The sequence below is a fragment of the Vombatus ursinus genome, unplaced genomic scaffold, assembly GCF_900497805.2.
Source record: "Vombatus ursinus unplaced genomic scaffold, bare-nosed wombat genome assembly UNPS02014825.1, whole genome shotgun sequence".
NCBI lineage: Eukaryota > Metazoa > Chordata > Mammalia > Diprotodontia > Vombatidae > Vombatus > Vombatus ursinus.
Genome location: NW_020954603.1, coordinates 9336484 through 9359435, shown reverse-complemented (window position 1 = coordinate 9359435; position 22952 = coordinate 9336484). Strand labels below are relative to the sequence as shown.

The following is a 22952-nucleotide window of genomic DNA, read 5'->3' as shown; positions in this document are numbered from 1 at the left end:
CTGAGCTGAATTACCGAGGAATGAATGAATGAATGAATGAATGAATGAATGAATGAGAGAGGAGGAGGGAAATTGTCCTGAGGAGTGATGGGCCCCGGAAAGGAGGGCTCTGAGGCGTCTGACCTGGTGTGTGACCTTGGGCAGCCGGCTGGGCTACAGGTTCCCCATCTCTAGGGACCTCCAAGCCCTGTCCCCTTCTCAGAGGAGGATCCTATGATCCAGCAGGCACAGTCCACCTGTCAATCAACCCTGATAAAGGGCCTGCTATGGGCAATGTTGTTCAGTTATGTCCAACTCCCCGTGACCCCATTTGGGATTTTCTTGGCAAAGATCCTGGAGTGGTTTGCCATTTCCTCCTCCAGCTCATTTTACAGGTGAGGAAACTGAGGCAACCAGGCTGAAGTGACTTGCCCAGGATCACACAGCTAGTGTCTGAGGTCGAATCTGAACTCAGGTTTCCCTGACTCTACCCCCTGTGCCCCACCCCCTGAACCACCTGGCTACCCCACTGCGTGCAAGCACTGGGCCCCAAATCCTACCTCTGATTCCTGCTACCTTGGGTGACCCTGGGCAGGTGGCTTCGCCTCTCTGGGCCTCAGTTTCCTCATCTGTCAAAGGAGGTAGGTAGGTGGTTCTAGATGCCTTCTCTCCTCCCCCTCTTCCTCTCTCTCCTTCTCTCTCTCTTTTCCCTGTCTCTCTCTCCCCTACTCCTGTCCCTTTGTCTCTCTCTTCTCGTTCTCTCCCCTTCCCCCACCCCGCACGTGGGCGGAAGTCCCGCCCCTTCCGGCCTCTTTTCCCCGCCTCTCCTGGGCTGGTTTCTTCCGCTCCTCCCGAGGACGTTCTGGAAGCTTCCAGAGCCCGAGGTGAGGGAGGGGGAAGAGGCGAGCAAATATTCGCTTTGAGGATTGTTATTGGGGGGTCCTCGTGAACCCTGGACCGCGGGGGGCCATTACCCCCATTTTACTGGAGAGCAAACTAAGGCTGGGGGAGGTGGTTATCACCCACGTGACCCGGAAGTAAGTGACTGCCTAATTAGGGAGGGGGAGGGGGAGGGGAGGGGGGGGGGAGGGGGAGGGGAGGGGAGGGGGAGGGGTCCTAACCTGGGGCCAGAATCTGGTTTTCAAAAATATTTTCGTTGTGTCAGTGTCTTTGGTTTCCTTTGTAATCTTGTGTATAAAAATAATGATGATAACAGCTGTTATTTCTGCAACCTTCAAAGAGGTTTTAAAAATATTTTGACCATTATTTAATTGGTTTCCTTTGTAATACTATTTATTATTATAAATAACATTTATACAACTGGTTTTTAAAAATATTTTGATCCCCAGATTCAGTGTCATTGGTTTGCTTTGTAAACCTATGTATTTTAATAATAATATAACCAGCATTTAACTTTTAAAGGCATTTAAAAAAATGTTTTGATCACTATTTCAGTGTCATTAGGTTCCTTCCTAATCCTATCTTAATAACAAATAATTCACATAAATGTAACTTTTAAAAGCGTTTTTTGGGGTTTTTTTTTTGCTTTTTTGGTGAGGCACTTGGGGTTAAGTGACTTGCCCAGGGTCACACAGCTAGTTAAGTGTTAAGTATCTGAGGCTGGGTTTGAACTCAGGTCCTCCTGACTCCAAGGCCAGAGCTCTGTTCACTGCGCCACCTAGCTCTAAGAACATTTTTAAGAAATGTTTTGGTCCCTGGATTTCCGTCTCGCTGGTTTCCTTGGTAATGCTCTGTATTTTATTGCATGCATTTTAAGCTCTGGTTCTGAGAAGGTCTTGGGGTCCTCCAGATGCTGCTGCCAGGACGCCCACCTGAGGCAGAAGCATTGGATTGGTTTGACCTCATATCCCACCCCCCTTCCTCCACCTAGACCCTTTAAAAGCCTTTCCTTCTCCCCTCCAGCTCCCAGGGCTCTCGGTATTTTCTCCATATTTTGTGTTGATTTATTCTTCCTGTTTCCTCTTAATGGAATCTAAGCTCCAGGAGGGAGCCCTTGAGGGGCTTCATTTTTGTCTTTCTGCCCCCAGGGTTTGCACCAGAAGAAGGCACAGAGTCAGTGCTCATTGACTGAATGGGCCCCCATGTGAACTCCAGCTAAGGCTGAGACAGGGGTGCAACGTTGCTCTGCAGCCTTAGGGCCACACCTCTGAGCATTCAATTTTATACTTCTTTGTGTATATTTTTTGCTCTGCACTTAGTAGGATAGGGATAGGGATTGGGTATTGGACCTTTGTTTTCATTGAAGATTGAAGATATAGGGAAAAAAAAACCCAGAAGTTACTGAGTATCAAAAACAACAACTATCCAAAAAAAAAAATCATGAACAAGAGAGCCTGGAAACTAAATTTCAAGATAGCATAAATGAAAATTACCCAGTTGTGTCCGATTAATCAGTTGTGTCCGATTTTTCGTTACCCCATTTGGAGTTTTCTTGGCAAAAATCCTGGAGCTTTGCCATTTCCTTCTCCAGCTCATTTTACAGATGTGGAAACTGAGGCAAACAGGGTGAAATGACTTGTCCAGGGTCACACAGCTAGTAAGTGTCTGAGGCTGAATTTGAACTTGGGAAGATGAGTTTTCCTGACTTCAGGTCAGGCACCCTCTTCACTGTGCCATCTGGTTGCCCTTGCCTAGATTTGCTGGAATCTAGAAGGCAAGGTAAAAATAGAGCAAAGCCATGAGACACCTCCTGAACAAGAAGGGTAGATAAGGATTGGAGATGTGACTTCATTGATAGAGATAACTCCCAGATGAGGAAGACCCCCTTTGTCAGGGCAGGTTGGCACCTTCTCTGCCAGTTGCCTGGAATCCCTGAGATCACACAGCTCTCGTGGTGGGAGCTGACCGCATGTGTACTTGGCTTTGAGGCTGACTCTTTGTCCGCTACTGCATGTTACCTGATTAATCTCCCCCAAATGATCGTCAGCATGGACTCAGGGAATAAAACCAGCCCTAAAATTAGAAGCACACTGTACATACATACACACGTACATTTAAACAAAACTGAATTAGATACACTGACAGAGAGTTTTGCAGTAAACCCCCTAGTCCACCTCTCTCCTTTAGAAGCCCTTGGCATGACATGGCTTACACCTTTGGATGCAGGGCACACCTGGCCTCCCAACTCCTAGTCCAGTTTTCATTTGATTTAATTTGGACATCCTTCTCTAAAGTTCTGCACTAGTGGCCCCATAATGTAGGGGTGAGCTAGGGTTTGAGATGGCTACCACAGTAGATAGAGTGTAATCTCTACCAGACTCCACACGCTGGAAGGGCTTTTAGCTCAGGCAGCACCTGGTTTACTTTCAGGTTTTCAGTCATTCGGTGGTGTCTGACTCTTCACGATTCCATTTGGGGTCTTCTTGGCAAAGATACTGGAGTGGTTTGCCATTTCCTTCTCCAGCTGATTTTACAGAGGAAGAAACTGAGGCAAACAGGGGTCACCCAGCTAGTAAGTGTCTGAGGCCGGATTTGAACTCTCCAAGATGAGTCTTCCTGACTCCAAGCCCAGTGCTCCATCTCCTCACTGCCCTCCAGCCGGAGGTGTGTATTCTGGCCACACCCACTCCTGCAGTGTCTCCTAAGCCAGGGAGGGGCCGAGGAGGAAGGGGCCAGTCTGATGAAATCCCTCCCCTTCAAGACTTCCAGTGACTCAGATTCAGGTTAGAGACTTATCCTCCCTGCCGTGACTGCAGCACTTTCTCCTTCCCTCTCTGGCATTTTCTTCAACTGAGTATGAGCAAAGGATGAGCGTGGCTCCATGTTAGGCAGAGCAGGCGCTCCGTGATCCGGGTTTGCCAAACTCCGGGCCTGCTTTTCTTCCCTTTCTTATAGCTCCTGGTCTTGCTTTTGAACAGAAAGTAGGACATTCTGTTCATTCATTGAACAGACATGTAGCGGATACTTACTGTGTCCCAGTCCTGTGGCTACACTGTCAGTACAAAAGAAAAGTGGAATGTTTCCCCTACTCTTTTGGGGAAAATAATAAGGAACAGAAAATGAAATACATAAAAAGTGGATCCAAAGTGCTAGGGAGAACAGGGTGGACTTTCCATAGGGAACTGTCCCTGAAGTTGGGCCTTGAAGAAAACCGTGGATTCCAAAGAGGCAGATGAGGAGGGTGCAGGGCACAGGGCAGCTTGTCCAAAGGCTGGAACAAGCAGTGAAGTGTTTGCACTGTGTATGGGCCAGCAAATAGGTCAGTCTAGCTGGAGTGTGGCGTGCATGTAGGAGAGTCACGGATGTAGTGAGCCTCAAAAGGTGGCCTGGAGCAAAACTGTGAAGGGCTTCCAAAGCCAAACAAAAGTTTCTAAATTATCCTGTGGCAGAGGAATGACTGGTCAGCCCTGTTCTCTAGGAAGATCGGTTTGGCCCCGGGGGAGCTCACTTGGGTATGGAGGATGGGTTGGAGAAGGAAGAGACTGGATGTTAGGGGGCTGTTGTAATGGTCCAGGTGAGAGGGGTGCTGGCTGTGGGAATGGGGAGAAGAGCACATGTGAGCTGTGGTGTGGGGCAGAACTGACTGCTTGGAAAGTGATTAGCTGTGAGGAGTGAGACAGAGGGAGGAGTCAAGGATGACCCCAGCTGCCCCCCAAAAGCAGTATAGAAACCTAGAGAATTTGGGGGCACTGGCCTCCACCATGGTCCCACTCAGAAGCTTACTGGGCTTTGGGGTGACCCTGGGTTTTCAAAGGCCATGACTGAGGACCAAGTAAGCTAAGTTCCTAGAGATTTGTCACCTGAGGTCTAGCTGCCAGATGGTGACATTTTGGCCGCAACAATTCGTTAGTTTTGGAAGGGTTCTGGTCCTCATTACTGGAAGATGAGGAACAAAGATGAAAGCACGAGTCTGTGAAAGAAAGTAAGTTTCAGCTCTGTCAGTTATTTTCCTTAATTCACTATTAGGTACTGTTGTTTTAAGATGAATGGGATATAGAAAACTTTGTGACCCTCTTGTGTGTGATATTTCAGGGAAAGCTTCAAGGTTATTTTTCACTTTGTTCAGTGATTACTTAAGCAGTACCTGCTTGAGATCAGCCGCCTGGACTTCCTCTTTGTTTCCATGGCAGCAGTGAACCCCCATGTTAGAGCAGCTGGGCATGCTGGGGAGCCAACTCCCCCCCCCCCCCAGGCTTCCCTGCTGACCTAAGGCAGGATGGCTGTTGTACAAGGACAACACAGGCTCCGAGGTTTAAAAATCCTGCAATCTTTCTCTCTTTCAAAACCTTTAAAGGGTTGTATGTGCCATGGTTAATTTTATTTCTCTACAGGAGTATTCCAGGATTGCTTCCATATACCATGTACTGATAAGAGCATCTTCAGAGGTTTAATGGGTTGGTGTTAATAGAAAAAAAGTCCCCCAACAACTTTTAACCTCTTGGTTAAAAACCTAATTACCTCCTTTAATCCAGAAATAGGAAAAACTCTTGAGATTTCAAGTAGAGTTTATTATAACTTCCTGTAAAAAAATACCATGGAAACAGCTTCCCTGAGGTGATCTCAGTCCTTCTGCTTCTTTTTTGTAAAAAGTCAGAGAGGGAGACCAGCACTCGATGGAGGGGTTTGGAACCCAAGGGGCTCTGAGGAGGCTTTGACATTTAGAAAAGTCACTTACCTTCCTCCAGCCTCAGTTTCTTGATCTGTAAAATGAGAATGACCTGGAGCATCTACCCTCCTAAGGTTGTGAGGTTCAAAAGAATGTATGTTTAAAAAAAAAAGATAACACTAAAAATAGTCAAGTAGATATTAGCATTATAAAATGTGATAAAAAAATAAAAACCTAGAAAACGTTGTTGAGGATCGAGCTCTCAAAAGCTTGAGCAGCATTTGGGTAGATAAAAAGAAGCCAAGAAGGGAAGAGAGGGGGATGAAACAAAAGGAAATAAAGGAGTGACTTGGAAGGAGTGGGAGGGTGATTGAGAGGGGATGCTTCCATCTAAGGCTCCTGGGGGGACTCCCTTGGGATGGCATTGGCTGTTGGAGGAAGAAGACCTGGCCTTTCCTGGTGTGGTCCCCAAGCCGCTTCTGCTTTCCTTGGCTCGTGCCCGGGTTCTAGGAGTACCCAGGCACGCTACTGCCTGCCTGTAGTAGTGATACCGAAGGACCCGATGGGGAAAGGACTTCCTGTGTGAAAGGCAACTTGCTCGGATGAAGACAGGGCCCCTGATCTTGAGAGCTTTCTCTCTGAGATTGTGATAAAAGTGGGCAGATGCAGGGATAGGCACCGGAAGGTGTTTCTGAATGCCAGGGTGAAATGCAGCAATGTGGAGGATGGCCACAGAGGCAAATGCAGATCCTCCAAAATGGGGATTGGGCATCAGGTGGTGGTTTTATGTGGTTAAGTTTAGAGTCTAGCCCAGTAAAATCAATCTTGCTTAAACAACAAGAAGGCCTGTCAAAGGGCCCCATGTATTGTCTCTGTAGCTCAGGGCGCAGGACAGAATCAGAACCAAATGCAGATTTTGCCCCACGGTGAGGAAGCGTTTACTGGCAATTAGAGCTGACTCAGAATGGAATGAGGTCCCTCAGTAGGTGGTGAGCCCTTCATCACTGGCTGTGCTCAGGCAGTGTCAGGATCACCGGGTGTCTGAGATGGTGCAGAGGGAACTCGTGGTTTAAGCAAGGGCTGGACTCTGACTTCTCGTATTCCCTCTGCGTATAGGATTTTATGAATTTGACCTTATTATGACTGAATATTTGGCATAGAAGACAGTAACAGAAATATAGAATTATCAAACTGGAATGGCCTTAGAAATCATCTACTCCAGCTCATGCATTTTATAGATGAGAAAACAAGCAGAGTGACTCGCACGAGGTTCTGTAGCTAATTAATTGTGGTGTCTGTTTCCATCTTCCCCTCCACATAAATTCTGCCTGGATTATTCCATGGCCAAGGAAGCAAGAAATAGCTTCAAAAAACATCCCGACTTCTCTTCCCCACCACACTAGCAGCTGTGCCCAGCAGCAGCCTTTCACCTGGATAGCCACCTGGCCAAAAACCCTCCCCAGTGTCCATGTAAGCTCATTTTTATGGTTCTTGGCGGTGTTTCCGTCTTCAGGAGCCCCCTCTTGAAAGTGCAGATGCCCCTGGGAAGGATCATGTCATGCCACTGTGTGTGGGGTGGGGGGGTGGTAGAGGGTTCTGTCGAAGAAATTCCAGTAGGGCTGTTTGGAAGCTTGGTATGTAAGGTAACGGTCATTTTGTTGCCAAAATCCTCTCTAAATACTCATGAGCGTTAATATCAGCAAGAACAGCTGTGGAGAGAAGAAGGTGAGGTCATCTCCTTCTACCCCCTAGGCCCATATTCTTATTTTTATCATGTGTCTCTACCTGACAAGAATAGCAGCGATTCCTTGTGTTCCATGCAGAGCCTGACTGTCTATCATGAAATGTGCTTCTTCCTCAGAGAGAGGGTGGGAGAGAAAGACAGATGGGAGGCGATGTGGTAAAATGGTTTAGGATTAGGAGTCAGACCTGGGTTCCAACACTGCCTAATAATCGATGGGTGACCCTCAGTGGTCTAGGCCGGGGGTCTACCTGCAAGCTCTACAGGAGTGCTGGCTGAGCTGGACTAAAACCTCATTGGGAACTATTTAATAAAATAAATGAAAATACAGGAGAGCCTAGATAGTGCTAATCTGCTAGCGCTCCCCGCCCTCCATCCTTGTGTGCTGTTTAGTAGGCCCCATTTCTATCTGAGTTGGACGCCTCTGCTCGGGGCCACTCTACTGCTGTCAGCTGTTGAGGTGACCCAGATTGGTAGAGGGAGCTTCTGTCAGAGAGTTCTGCATGCCGATGAAAACAGTCCGGCCCCTAGCCCTGCTGTTTTAGTGCTTGCTGGGTTTTGTGTTTAGCACTGCCCTCTTAGTGTTTTCTAATTAAAAACAATCAAAAGCAGTGGCTCAATTTTAGCACAGGTTATGGTCTGGAAATTATTGCTGGAATTCAGAAGGTGCCATAGCTTGAGGGGAGCATGAGGAAGTGAAAGGTCTTCTCCATGGAAGCTTCCCAGAAGATGATGTCACAGTTCCCATGGTGCCTTTGGATTCCCATTTTTTCTCTTCTGTTCAGGAGCCAGAATTGATTGGGGGGAGGGGTGTGAGGAGCTTCTCTTTCCTCCTGGGTTTCTTGTGCAGAATTTCCCCTTTGTTGAGTGTTTAGATCCACTAGTGCCTGGGCCCATTGGCAGGCTTTGAGGGAGCTCTCTGCTGGGCAGCCACACATAAAGCCAAAAATGACAGTAGAACGGATTTTTTTTCTGACCCTATTTATCTTGATATAAAAGTGTTGCTTTTATTTCAAATCCAGCTTGTCTGTCTTTCATAGCTAAAGCACCAGTTACTTTTTCAATCATCTAATATTTGTTAGCACCTACTATGTGCTAGGCACTCTGCTAAATTTCTTGATTAATTTTTTTATTTTGATTTGGTTATGTGCGTATGTCACTATATAATCTTATTCTCAGTCATTACATTATACCTTATTTAGAGGTACAGTCTGTCCAGGGCAGTCTGTCTTGAATGAGACCTGGACACTTGAAGTATTCTCATTCATGCTGTGAATTACCTGTTTCCATTGACCTAGCATCTGGATATTCAGCATAAATTAGGGGCTAGGATTTCTAAATCTGGAGTCCAACATCCCAACTCCTAGCTTTTAGTTCTAAAATCTGTCCAAAGTTTTTCGTATTCTCCCCTGAATAGTAAAGAGGAGTTATAGACAGCTACACAGGCAAATAGATATGATTTCCGTCTTCACTATTTTGTTTTAAAAAATATTTGAATCAATAAGTCTTTGCAGCAATTTTATATTTAACTTGAGTAAATAAATCATCCTAACAGGATAGGGAGCCTTTGCTTAATATAAAATGCCTACATTAAACTATCAGTGTAGAACATTTTCTTAATACATTTGCAAAGCATTTTCCTTTTCAGGTATAATAAAATGCTTTGACAGGGTCACAGATAGAATGCTGATCTCAGCCTCTTAGTAAAGTATTATTCCTATGTGATTCACAGGTTGTTGTTGTTGTTGTTTTAATTCCTGGTATCCTAAGATACTTATTTGTCCTTAGTAAGACAAAAAGCCCCACCCTGATGTCTCATAGTGACGTGATTTCAGTGATTCCAAGCAGCGACTTGACACAAAATCCCATCTTATTAACACCTAAACTCTGCTGGTAAATCATGGAGCACCGCCTTCTCTAAAAAATAAATAGTGCAGTTGACCCAAAGGATAATGGAAAGACTTTATACTGCCTGAGTTCTCAAAGGTTTTGCCAATGAATGGGCAAATTCAGCCAACCCAGGATGGTTTTTATATATTCTGGTGACAGGTTGCATCTTCTATCCAAAGACCAGCCCAGCCAAGTGGAATGAAGGAAATCACCAAAGATGTGGCCATCAGGTGTTTTATTCTGGGTGTATTGACCGCAAGACAGATACAAATACAAAATAGGCTTCTAATATGGTCCCCTTTTGCTTCTGCAGTGATCAGAGCCAGGGCGGGGGGAGGGAGAGCATGTAGAAAAAGGAGTGAGAGGGTATTAAGAATCACATAGGTCTCAGCCCATTGCTGCTTTTAAATATGTAGTCTTTGTCCAACTATATCCCTATTAGTCAATACAAATACAGTTGACAGGTTCTCCTTGGAAAGTCAGATAAAGTGGGTTTCAGTATCTTCCCACAGGCAATAAAAACATTTCATGCCACGTTTACAGAATCACAGAAACGTGAGAGATAGAAGGAACTTCATCCAACCCATAAACAAAAGGGATCCTCCCATAACCGCCAACACGTGACTGTCCGGCTTCTGCTTGAAGACCCCCAAGGAGGGGGAGCAGCCCATCCCCCTGTGGGGTGGCTCTGATTGTTGGAAGCTTCTCCTGACATCCAGCCTCAGAGAGAAGGAAACATCCATAAATGCTTCTTCTTTTGCCAGTGCTATTTATGCAAAAGATTCTTCTAAAACTTTTTTTTCCTTTAATTCTTTCAGATTATTGTGCCTTTGGAGAGACCATTGATCCACAGAAAGATGACTGAAAGTAGTGGAAAGGAAAAAGTTAAATGGATTACAACTGTAATTATAAGCTCATCTCTTCAGGTATAGGGGTTACTCAGTGACTGAACTACTAATAATAATAGCATTTATATAGTGCTGACTATGTGCCAATGACTGTGCTAAGCACTTTACAATTATTATCTCATTTGAGCTTTGCAACAACCCTGGGAGATAGGTACTATTATTATCCCCATTTTAAAGATAAGGAAACTGAGGGGGCAGCTAGATAGTGCAGTGGATAGAGCACCGGCCCTGGAGTCAGGAGGACCTGAGTTCAAATCCAGCCTCAGACACAGAACACTCACTAGCTGTGTGACCCTGGGGCAAGTCACTTAACCCCATTGCCTAGCAACCAAAGAAAAAAAAGATAAGGAAACTGAGAGAAACAAAGGTTAAGTGACTTGCCCAGATCCTACTGTTAATAAGTGTCTGAGGCTGGATTTGAACTCAAGTCTTCCTGACTGCAGGTCTGGACTCTATCCACTGCACCACCAAGCTGCTATTGATTTCCAACATTGATTTTAAAATGTCATTTTTAAATGATTAGCTCTGTTATTCATAGTTATATAGATAACTTTAGGATCTAGGCCAGGGGTTCTTAACCTAGCATCTGTGAACTTCTTTAAAAATAGACTAATAAATAGTTAGAACCATAAAAACAATTGGTTTCCTTTGTAATTATCTGTATTTTGTTTCATGCACTTAAAAACACTAGTCTGAGAAGAACTCCATAATCTTCACCAGACTGTCAAAGGGGTCTATGACACAAAGTAGATTAAAAACCCCAGTCCAAGTTTCTTAATGCAGTTAGCTGTACAATTCATCTAACATATTTGTGATTTCCCTCCCAGTCAGTGTTTCACACTTTATCTGGGTACTTCTTTAGGTGTTTAGTAAAGGTACTTTTATGCTCATATCCTTGAGTATTTCAGTGAATCTATATCTCATCAATGAGAGAACTCCTTCCAGTAGCGCAGATTACAGCCCAACCTCAACTAATCCTGTGAGACTCTTGACATCTCCCCCATATATCTTCCATAACAGAGCCACTCGATGCCCTGGAGGCCCTTTCATCTTTTAGTATTTTAGAGTAAATTATTTTATTATTGACTATAATTATCATATGAATTATCTTACTAATATATAAATAAATATATTAATTATATAAGACATATTGTTAATATATAATTAAAATTATATATTAATAAATATATTAAATTGATTATTTTATACTGAATATACTTAGTAGAATGCAGGGCCTGGTCTGTCCCTCTGTTATCCCTTGCTGTAACCACCTCATCTCCTTTTCTGTCATGTATTTTGTGCTGAAACCCTTTGTACGTTTTTGAACAAGGGTAATTGTAAGTAATCTACTGTAGTCTACATCAATCCAGAATATGTTTCTCCATGGCCCTTTGACTCAAGGGCAGTTTTTATTTTTCAGAGGCTGTAATGGTCCATGATTCCTCAGATTGGTATGGCTGTTAATGAGATGGATTTTTGTGTCAAGGGGCTGCTTGAAACCATTAAAAACATTGCACGGTTTTCCAAACGCAATCTATACCAGCCTTAGCCTCCTACTCAGTTCTGAGCCCCATTCATTATCCATCTGTATTGCTTGTCCAAGATAAGTGTGGATGGACTAACACAATGGACGTCCCACTGGGCCATGTGTAAGTTGGCTCTATGTTTCTTGGTTTTGTTTTTGTTTTGGTTTTTTTTTTGCTTATTTTTGCTTAACAGAGAAGGCAACTATTTCCACTCATTTCGGTATCTACAGTTGCTGTTGTCTAGGAAATTTACTTTTATTTCTCTGTTCATCTCAATTTTTTCTCCCCGTATTTTTAAATTAAATTTTATTTTTTTCAGTTAACTCATTCTGGACCTTGAGTCCATGGGGGTATAGCATGTTTCATATTTGGTCCTCATGGTTGGTGATTGAGTTGATCAGAGTTGTCTCGTTGTGATCATGTAGTAAAAGAGAGAGATAACTGATGGATAGCTAATTTATGCAGTAGTACCCACAAAATATTAATAGACCTAGAATAAGGCTTCTAGTACATTGGATGACTCCTCTGTAGGGAATGTATGGGAAGAATTGACAAGAGTCTTACAGCATACAAAGAAATGGATGGGTTGTCATTTGTATAGTTGAAGAGAGCCATTGATGGTATCATGGATTCATTGAAGTATAATTAATTACTTTGGAAAAATAGTGGGATATTAGGTAACTACATAATAATATGTATTTTTATGTATCACTAATAATTTGGGAGGAATGGAAACAGAAATAACATTTATAGCAATGATAGTCTATCAAATACTTGGATATTATTAAAATTAAATCATTTTATAGTTATCTTTCTCTCTTATCTAATAGATATTTAATATCTATTAGATCTAATAAATATATAATTATTAATAACTATTATACTATTGATTATTAATATATAGTTATCTAATGTCTAATGATTACTATCTAATAGATAAGAGATACAAATATCTATTAGATAAGAGACAGGTAACTATAAAATCATTTAACAAAATAAAAGAATAAAAGAAAAAAATTGGAGACAGCTGTTTCATATAGTTATGTTTAGCAAATATAATAAGAATATCATTGTTTCCCAAGGTAATTTGTAGATTTATCATGATAGCATTCAAAATATCAAGGGGCTAATTCATAGTATTAGATAAAATTGTAACAATTTAGATGAAAAAATAATCAAGACTAAAAGGGTAAACCATAAACAAAAACCAATGAAGATTGTAAACTATAGCATGCATCAGTAATTAGCAAAATTATCTAGTATTGGATTTAAAAACATAAGATAGATCAGTGAAATATAATAGAAGAACTAGAATTGGAACTAAAGTTAAACTGTTTGATAAAGCCAAGCTCATAAAACATTAGGTAAAGCAATTCAGTAAAATTTGGGGGAAATACTGGATGGTGATAATTTAGTGAATAATGTTGTCTGCACTCGCACCTCATACCATACGCTATAATAAATTTTAATTAGCTGCTGAAATGGACCGGTGATTTCACTGATTTGGATGTTCTCTCCAGTGATGCAAATTGCAACCTGCTCGTACTTGTTCCTCCTCTATAACTCTTGTCTTTGTCCTCTCATAGGTTCACTGGGAACAATCCACCCAGTGTGCTGGAGGAAGAAAGCCTTCCTTCCTTTCTTCTGGCATCCTCAGGCGTCTAGAACTCAACTGTCCACCTACCCACCTTCAACATACATATTGATATTCCCTCAAACACCCTAAGTTCCCAGTTCCTCAATTTACTCATTTCCCATGGCCTACTCTTCCATCCCACCTTGATTACATACCCTTGATCTTGTCATCACTTAGAAGTGCTCCATTTCCACATTCACAAACTCTGAAATTCTTTTATCTGATGATAATCTTTTATCATTCCATCTTTCCCTCTGCCTATAACCCCCAACTGTATTTTTCATCCTCACCTTGACTTCCAATTGATGGATTCTTTAGTCCTTTCCTAGGCCTTCTCCCTTCACTGGCTACATTCTCCTCCCTCCTCCATTTTGACACCTTGGTGAACCACCTTAACCCTACACTGTCCCCTACACTCGAATTCCTTGTCCCCTTATCCTGTCACTGATCTTGCTTTGTTGATCCTTAGCCTTGGATTACTCCCACAATCTGCTGCCTTCACTCATGTTAATATGCTTCTGAACAGAGCTGGAGAAAAACGTGAAATGCTGCTGCCTGGATCCACTACAAATTTATATTAGATAACCTCAGCTGGACCCTCACTGCTGCAAGACAAAATCCTTTTACACTTCCCAAATCAGCTCCTCCCAGGGGCTTTTACAAAGCTTCTCATCCCTCTTCCAACCTCTCATCGCTTCCTGTCCCACCACCCTCTCAGCTGAGAACCTTGCCTTATATTTCACTGAAAAAACTGAAACCATTCACTGAGAGCTCCCTCTTCTCCCCTCCTCTTCATCTTACGTGACTCAGATGTCTTCCTCCATTACTTCCTCCTTCACTCCTATCTTATATAAATTGGTGACCTTTGTCATTGCCCAGGCCAATCCTTCTGAATGCACGAGTGATCCTACTCCATCCTGTCTTCTCCAGAAGATTTTCTCGATCTGTCATCCCCACCTTTTCACTAATCTTTAATCTTTCCCTGTCTACTAGCAGATTTCCTGCTACCTGCAAACATGCCCACATCTCCCCCATTCTCAAAAAACCCTCACGTGATCCAACCATCCTATTACCTGACAGTGTTCCCCATTTTGGTGACTAAGCTTCTTGAAAAGGCATCTTCAATCAGCACCTGCACTTCCTTTCTGCAGCCTGGCTTTTGGCCTCGTCATTCCATTAATACTGCTCTCTCCATAATTACCAATAGTCTCACCCTTTTCTCCTCGATACTCTCTCCTCTAGGCTTTTGTGACACTGCTCTAGCCTGGTTTCTTCTCACCTGCCCCACTGTTCCTTCTGCGTCTTCTTTTCCGGCTCTTCATCCAGGATGAGCCCACTAAACCGTGAGTGTACCTCAGGGGTACATCCTTGCTTTCTTCTCCCTCCATACTTTTTCATTTGGTGATCTCGTCAGCTTCAATAATTAAATTATTATCTCTATGTAGATGACTCTCCGATATATTTATCCAGCTCTCTTAACCTCTCTTCTGACCCATACTTTCTCATTTCCAATTGTCTTATTGGACATCTCGAATGGGACATCCCATAGACATCTTAAATTCAACATGTCCAAAACCAAACTTATCATCCCCCCAACCCCAAAAATAGAATAAACAAACAAAACCCTTAACTCCCTAATACTGTCAAGGCACCAACATCCTCCCAGTCACCCAGGCTCAAAACCCTCCTTATCCAATCTATTGCCAAGTCTTGTTACTTCTGTCTTTGTAACATTTTGTTCCTCTTCTGACACCACCACCACCCTGGTGCTGGCCCTCCTCTCCTCCTTTCTGAACCATTGCCTTCCTTGCCTCAATTCTCTCCCCAGTCTGGTCCATCATTCTCTCAGCTGTTGAAGTGATTTTCACACAGTTGGACAATGTCACCCCCACCCTACCCCATTCAGTTAACTCCAGTGCCTCCCTGTCACCTCTGGTTCAACTCCAGACCCATCTTGTTATCTGTCTGTACTGTCTGCCCCTGACATACACACTGATGGGCAAGCACTATAGGGCATCTGTCTGAAAGCTTGCAGGGCTGTAAGTACTCTTCATCTCCTTGGCCTTACCTATGTGGGTGGTCAGGCCAGTGTTCTTGGATTGGTTACATCCTTCTTCAACTCATCCTCTTTCTGGATCTCCTGCATCACAGTGGTGAACATTTTGGATGAATATACACCCTTGTTTTATATCTTGCCTGACATTTGTGAACCAAGTTATTTCTCTTGTTAAATCTTTTCATTTTTATTTTAAAAAAGTAACTTTTTTTCAGTCAGCAAAAATACACCTTCTTTCCTTCTCATTCCTCCTTCCCCATTGAAAAATAAAAATAAAATCCCTGTTATAAGCATGTAAAATAAATTGAAACAAATTTACTTACTGGCCATGTAAATATATGTTGTTATTGTTCAGTTGTTTCAGTCACATCTGACTACATATATATAATATCTGTATGTGTGTGTGTATAAAGTATACTGGTGTGTGTGTGTGTGTGTGTGTGTGTGTGTGTGTGTGTGTGATAGATATAAAATTCTTCACTCTGACCCTTTCTCTTCTCTATCAGGTGGGTAGCATATTTCATCAGTCCTCTGGAATCACAGTTAGTCATTATACTGATCGGAGTTCCTAAGACTTTTAACATTGTTTGTCTTTACAATATTGCTGTCATTGTATAAATTGTCCTAAATCTTTCTATGTATCTCTGAAACCATTCCCTTCATCATTTTTAAAACATGATAATATTATTTCACATTTATATGCCATAATTTGTTCAGCCATTCCCTCATTGATGGGTACCCTTCCAGTTTCTGGTTCTTTGCCATTGCAGAAAATAGCTGTAAATATTTGTATACATCCTTTTTTAGAGTTTGTTTTGTTTTGATTAGGACTAATCCCTTCTTTAATCTACCATCTTTTTAATTCCCCTTCTCCCTTTTCACTGCTATTTCCCTATTGAGTGAAATGTAGTATCTATACCCAATTGTGTATCCGTACTCTTCCCACCACTGACCATTTCAGGTGAGAGTAACGTTCAAGTGTTATCCACTCCCTCCCACCCCTTCCTCCATTTTCTTAAAACTTCTCAGTCTTTTGACTTGTGATAATATTTCTTGTTGTTTCACAGAGTCATTAGCTTTTGTTTGGTCCATTCAAATTTTCAGAGAGAGTTGTTTGTTTTTTTGGGGGGCGCGGGGTAAGGTTTTATACCTTGTGCCAAAATTACTTATTCTCTTTTCAAGTCTTCTATAACTTTAATTTCTTTTCTGTTTTTCCTCTTTTTGAAATTTAATTTATGGGGGGGGGGGGCAGCTAGGTGGTACAGTGGATAGAGCACCAGCCCTGGAGTCAGGAGGACCTGAGGTCAAATGCGACCTGAGACACATAATACTCACTAGCTGTGTGACTCTGGGCCAGTCACTTAACCCCAATTGCCTCACCCCCCCAAAAAATTAATTTATGAAAATGTAGTTTAACTTTAAAAAAACCTCTTGTTTAATCTCTTCCAGGAATTTTAGTTGAGTTTGTGCCCAAGTCGTGTTTTCCTCTGAGGCGCTGCTTGTAGATGTTTTGGAGTCAGTCTGTTCTGGGTCTGTATCCCGAGTGTCTCTGTCACCCTAAAAGCTTTTTTGGTGGAATTCTTTTTTGTTTGCTCATTCTGTCACTGACTTCACATTTGGCGGTAAGGCCAGGCTCTGAGTCAAACAGCTGCTGTTTGTACTCCGCTGCATAGTCACCTCCAGTGACTGACTCCCTTTCACTTCCAGGATTAAATATAAATCCTCTGCTTGGAATTCAGAGTCCTTCTTTGTTGCCCCACCACTCCTCTTTTCAGCCTTCTTATATCTTACTTCCCACCATGTCTTCTTCTATCTAGTGACACTGGTTTCCTGGCTGTACCTCAAACAAGATGCTTTATGTCTCAGCTCTGGGCATTTTTCTGGTTGGCGCCCTTGCCTGGAACACTTTCCCTCCTCTTCTCCACTTCTTAGCTTCCTTTAGGTCCCACCTAAAATCCTACCTTCTACAGGAAGCCTTTCTTGGTCCCTCTTAATTCTAGTGCCTTCCTTCTGTTGACTGTTTCCTGTTCTTCTTGTATGTAGTTGTTTTTTTTTCATATAGTTGTTCACTGTCTCCTCCATTAGGCTGTGATCTCCTCAAGGGGGACTGTCTCTTGCCTTTCTTTGTATCCCTGACACTTAGAACAATGCCTGGCCCATAGTAGGACATGTGCTGTTTTAACTGTTCCCAATATGAATGAATTATTATGAATCATGAATCCCATGAAGTGGTAGCATTATTGGAATTCACACAACAAATTTCCGTTGGACTGGACCTAGTTGACCATATTTTATATAATTATAATTTCAAATACTGTGACTTTAGATTGTGAAATGGTAAAGATGTGATCCATTGTTGAATATTCCTTATGAAAGCCTGTTTGATCCCTCTCAATACCCTTGTCAGGGACCCCTCTGATTTGTATATAGATGAAAAAAAGAAAGATTTTGCACAGAAGGGAGAGTAGGCATTTAAGTCAATAGTTGCTGATGTTTCTCAATTGCTTTGTGGGGGGGGCGGGGTGGTGGGTAGGTATTAATAAGGTTCGGTCATTTTTCCATGACTTTGGTATCTTTCTCTCCTTTTGATGCCTTGAATATTAGAACTTCAGTACTCTCGTAGCTGTGGGGTCTCCAGTAGAGGTGTGTCATTTCTTCTGCTTCTGCTGTCTTTGATCCTTTCGATGCTATTTCTACCTCATCCATAAGCAGATCGGGACTGTGATATTAGACTCTTAAGTGTAGTGGTCCCATTGTCCTTGATGATGGAAATAATTTGTCATAATGATTTTACAGCTCCCTTTCTCCCCCACTTTTCTTCTGTTTGTTGTCCTCTTATTTTTGTCCTTAAATGCCCTTGGATGACTTTGCTTAGTTGGGTGTCTTTTCAAACTTTCCTTAAACTGGTTTTACCCTCCACTGCTTCTTTCTGCTCTATGAGGCAATACTGCTCATGTGTCATAAGATTTCATGAATAAGTTTCTTTACTAACCTGCTGTTACCTTTGGTGGCCATTTGGCAAGAAGGTCAGATCTTTGATGATTAAGGTATTTTCTGAGCTCTTTTGGTCTCCTTGTTTGTGGCAAGTTATTCACATTGGTTAAACTTCTATATAACAGCTTTATTAACAAGTGTTGGCGTTTTTGTTGACCATTCCTCCTTTCTGATGGTCAATGAGTAGTTTCAATGCTTAAGGGTTGAGTTGTTTCAATTGTATGCTGTATCTTTTTCTTATTACTATTCTTGCTTTTTATTGATTCTAATCATACATAGCTCAGACTGTACAGAGAGCTGATTGCAACCCATATCAATAAGAACTAACTCTTTCTCAATATAAATTTTGTAAATTTTGTAATGGTACTCAGTGGTCAACATGTGACAAATTCTTTTCTCGAAGTGTTCACGATATAAAAGCATGAAGCTTCTGTATACTCTGTAGGTTTTTGGCATCTTGTTCCTTCTCCCTGTACCATGATTTCACGTTTATTTCTCCCCATCCTTACCTTTTCCCACTTTTACAATGAGATCACCAAATGTTAGCGTGTGTATTGGTTTAATTCGGAGGGCCTTATAGAGGTCTTTGGACAATTGCTCTTCCTCTTCATCTTCAGTTAGTTTAATAATTGGCTAAATAGATTTTTGTAATATCAGTATATTTATTTACCTATAGAAACTAGAAGAAAAAAAAGAATGGCATATTTATTGCCCTTGTGAAGAGGAGAAAAAATTGTATTAATTGGAAAAAATGGAAGTAATGGATTAAAAATAGATGGATTTGTTAGTAACAGGGTCTTCCTAGTTTAAAAAAAATTCCATTAAAAATAAAAAGAAAATTAAAAATTTAGGGAAAATTATTTGTATTTCCAATAAAAATCAGCAGGCAGGATTTATGAGGAACTGATACTAATTAACAAAATTTTTTTCATAACAGAAATGACAAGAACATGAACAAGAAATTCTCAGAAAAAACTAAAATTGTTCATTCATATTGGTCAAACTCTAATAAGCAGAAATGTGCAAGTTTAATAATCTTATGGCACCATTTAAAATTCATCAAATTAGCTAAGAGTTTAAAATAATATTTGACGTTAGTAGGGATATAGAGAAAGACACGTTAAGATTGTTATAACTGAATCACTGCAGCTTTTTTGGACAGGGATTATATTCTAGAGTTGTTATTAAGAGTAAAAATCCAATCTGTACAAAAATATTCATTTTAGCTTTATTTGTAAATGTAAAAATCATTAGAATCAGTTTTCACATCCTATTATTGGGAAGGGGTCAAATAAATTGGGATATATTAATATAATGGAATTTCATTGTGCCACATGTAAAATGGTGAGAGGCTGACAGTAATCAGGGAGACTTTCAAAGCTTTCCTCTGACACCAACAAGCTGTGTGATCAAGGACAAATCACTTAACCTCTCAGTGCCCCAGCCAACTTTCTAAGACTATAAGATGAGTTAATTTTACTTAATGAGATTTAATTAATTTAAATCTGCATTGTTAGAGGGAATTTCCATATTGGAAGCTTTCCATAACTGAAATCATTGGTCTGGACCTTCCCTCCTTTCCCTGCCCCCATTAAAAAAAAAATGAAATGACAAACATGAAAAATGCAAAGAAATTTCAAAAGATATATTAAGTCTTGCAAAACAAGCAGAGTCAAGATATAACCTGACTACTACTAATGTAAAAAACTTCTAAGTGCATAGAAATCAGTGGAGAACAGTGGAGGGCAGATAAGATGTTGCTGTTCTTTGGTTAATTTTAAAAATTAAAATGTAAATAGTTTAGATTATGGTTTTATTGTGGTTCATTTGGGTTGATGTTAATAAGTATGAAAATTTGTTTTTTTAAAAAACAATGAGGAATGAACACATGCACATTTCTGATTTCTTTTTCATTTTTGTAGAGTCACGAAGTTGCAGCCATCTTAAAAAATGAGAACCACAAAGTTCGTTTTTCAAATTCAGTAGAACCTGGATCCATTATTTTTTCTCTTTCTGGTATAGTATATTTGCTAACAAGCTGGTTCATGTTGACATAGAATATGTTGGCAGAAATTAAAGTGATCATGTATGTAGCACAATAGGTGTGAAATTGTAGTAGAGAAATCATACCTCATACACGAAGATTATAAATGTATTCAGATTTAAAAACCAAACCCTTGCTGTCTGTAGATTTTCCAGAATAATAAGCAAAATTAACTAGGTTAAAAAAAATGGAGACAATTTCTTGCTTTGCATTACAAAGTAAAATAGTTACAGAGCCATGAGTCCTTACTCGCAACCTAATTTTATATTATTCCCCAAGAGGAGACATCCAAAGACATTTCTTTTTCAGAAGCTTAATAACTAGATCGAAATGGCTTAGGAGGCACCGTGATACATACACCCAGGATCAGCTTTAAAAGGGGGGGGGCAGTCGTGGCCTGAAACAAGCTGACTTGGTCAAGACAAATAGTCTAGAAAAAAGAGCTTCCTGGGGCTGCCTAGATTGTTCTGTTCTACCAGAATTTTGTTAGGGTGACTATTGCTACATAACCTTGCTCACTTGAGACCTAGGCATCTTTCTGGGGCTCTGTATTTTGGTTGTAAATATTGTTTATCACTGGATTTGACCTCTATAACAAACTGCTATTTACAGTATGTTTACCTTTCTTAGGGGTTGCGTTTTTACTGCTAGACACCCAGGACTGTTTTATGACAACTGAAGAAACCCTTTTGGCCCAAATTGAGAAGTTCATGAGGATCCACCGGAACAGCTTTTTGGCCCTCTCTGCCGCCCTCCACGGCCCTCGTGAGTGGAGGTTGATGTTCAGGATTCAGCAGAGGTGAGGCTCACCACCTTGCTCTCTGCGGTTGGCTGGAAGGTTTCTTCTAGCCCTGGAGCTTTTAATAAGGCAGGTGAATTTAGGTTTGCTTATCCAAAGAAAATTTGCCAGAGGATAAAACTCATCATGTTGCCCTGTCTTTTTAATGGGACTCACGCAGAATGCTGCTCTATGAGTCAGCGTGACAGCCCCGCTGCCATCCTGGAGCCAAAGGAAAAATCAGCCCTTTCTGTCACACTAAATATTTTCAGCTAAATCATATCCACACAGTGTGCAGTGCAGTTTGGGAAGTACGACAAGCATTTTCCTGCGTCTTTTGTCCATACACATTTCATGGGGTAAAACTAACAAATAAACTGCTAGACACCTTGAAACCCACTCTGCCTTTTGTCGCCTTCTGGAAAGGCTCGATACCCAACAGTCACCGTGTCCCTCTTCGTCATCCCTCACCATTTCAAGAATACTAACTAGCTCGCCATCAGCTTATAGCCTCTGTAACATTTGTAATCTGTTTCAGATTCCTGGGTGATAATTTACGCATCATTCCAGTCCACAACCCATTAGACACTGTTAAACTGATGACCACAATAGCTAAGGTAAGCCCCGCCCCCCCCAAGGTAAAGAAACAGATGAATATTTCTGGGATCCTGCATCTAAGGAAAGTGCCCCTTTACCTTCCATTACGTTATGGTCCAAATCAGTCTGTTTAAGGCCCTAAAGAATGGAATCCATCTGTGGAATTCCTGGCAGACATGGCCTCCATGATTTCTGGAAAGCTGCATTAATACCCGAGTACTGAAGGCATCGCTTATTTCATTAAAGGGTTGATGTAAGTGGAGCGTTTAGTAAGCTGTCCTTGGCTATTATGAATTACCTGAAGCTAAAGGGACTTTAAGAATGATGGGTAACCAAGACATGGAAGCATGACAGGCAAGGGTGAGCCCAGGGCCCCAACCCAGAAACCAAACATAAATGTAGCGGTGAACAAGGAGAAAATTGTTCACCTGCAGGTATGCTCAAATACACCGGGCTTCCTTTGCCTAACTGTGGAATTGAGAGCTGGAAGAGAACTTGGAGGTGACCTCATCTACCCTCTTCAGGTGTCAGGTGACTCGTTCAAGGCCACGGAGGCACCAAGGGGCCGTCTTGTTTTGAACTCAGGTCCTCTCTAAGTCCAGTATTCTTCCCACCCCAGGCAGGTTTCATTTCCAGGAAGATGGACATCTACTAATGAGACAGATTAACTGCCTCTACTTGTTCTGGATTAGGTCGATCAGTTAAGCAGAATGTTTCCCTGCTGCATGGTTGGAATGTTTGCATGTGACATGACAACAGTAATTTGTTTTGTTCTAATAATGTGTCTGTGCTTGGGTAAATAATAACGTAGTTTTTTTTTTTTCTTTTTCCAGAGCACTTGCAAACCATATATCGACAACATTCATTACAGAATGAATATTGCTAAAGCCCAGATCATAGAGCAAAGTCCTGTTTGGAAAACACTTCGCAAGATACAACTGGATTGTGATTCCATTAATATGTAGTGTTACCATTAAAACTTGGCTACTTTCTTCACAGTAAAGTTCATCCCATCTTGTGCATATAAAGATAAGGACCGTTACTGTGTACAACATTCTCCTGGTTCTGCTCACTTCACAGCATCAGATCATACAAGTCTTTACAGGTTTTTCTGAAGTCAGCCTGTTCATCATTTCTTATAGCACTATAGTATCCCATTACATTCATATACCACAACTTGTTCAGCCATTCCCCAGTTGATGGGCATCCCCTCAATTTCTAATTCTTTGCCACCACA

General features: G+C 41.6%; 1 protein-coding gene across 2 annotated transcripts; it reads left to right on the top strand.

Moving 5' to 3' along the window:
* The first annotated feature begins 873 nt into the window (after window positions 1-873).
* Window positions 874-22746, top strand: CUNH1orf146 (chromosome unknown C1orf146 homolog). Of its 2 annotated transcripts, none has more exons than XM_027837936.1 (6): window positions 874-1016; window positions 9995-10102; window positions 20219-20312; window positions 20971-21139; window positions 21657-21735; window positions 22549-22746. In XM_027837936.1, the coding sequence occupies exons 2-6, from the start codon at window positions 10034-10036 to the stop codon at window positions 22678-22680; spliced, it is 543 nt and encodes a 180-aa protein (XP_027693737.1). In that variant the 5' UTR covers window positions 874-1016; window positions 9995-10033; the 3' UTR covers window positions 22681-22746. The 2 variants fall into 2 exon arrangements, with proteins under 2 accessions (XP_027693737.1, XP_027693738.1); XM_027837937.1 differs by lacking the exon at window positions 874-1016 and adding an exon at window positions 3420-3451.
* Window positions 22747-22952: the final 206 nt, after the last annotated feature.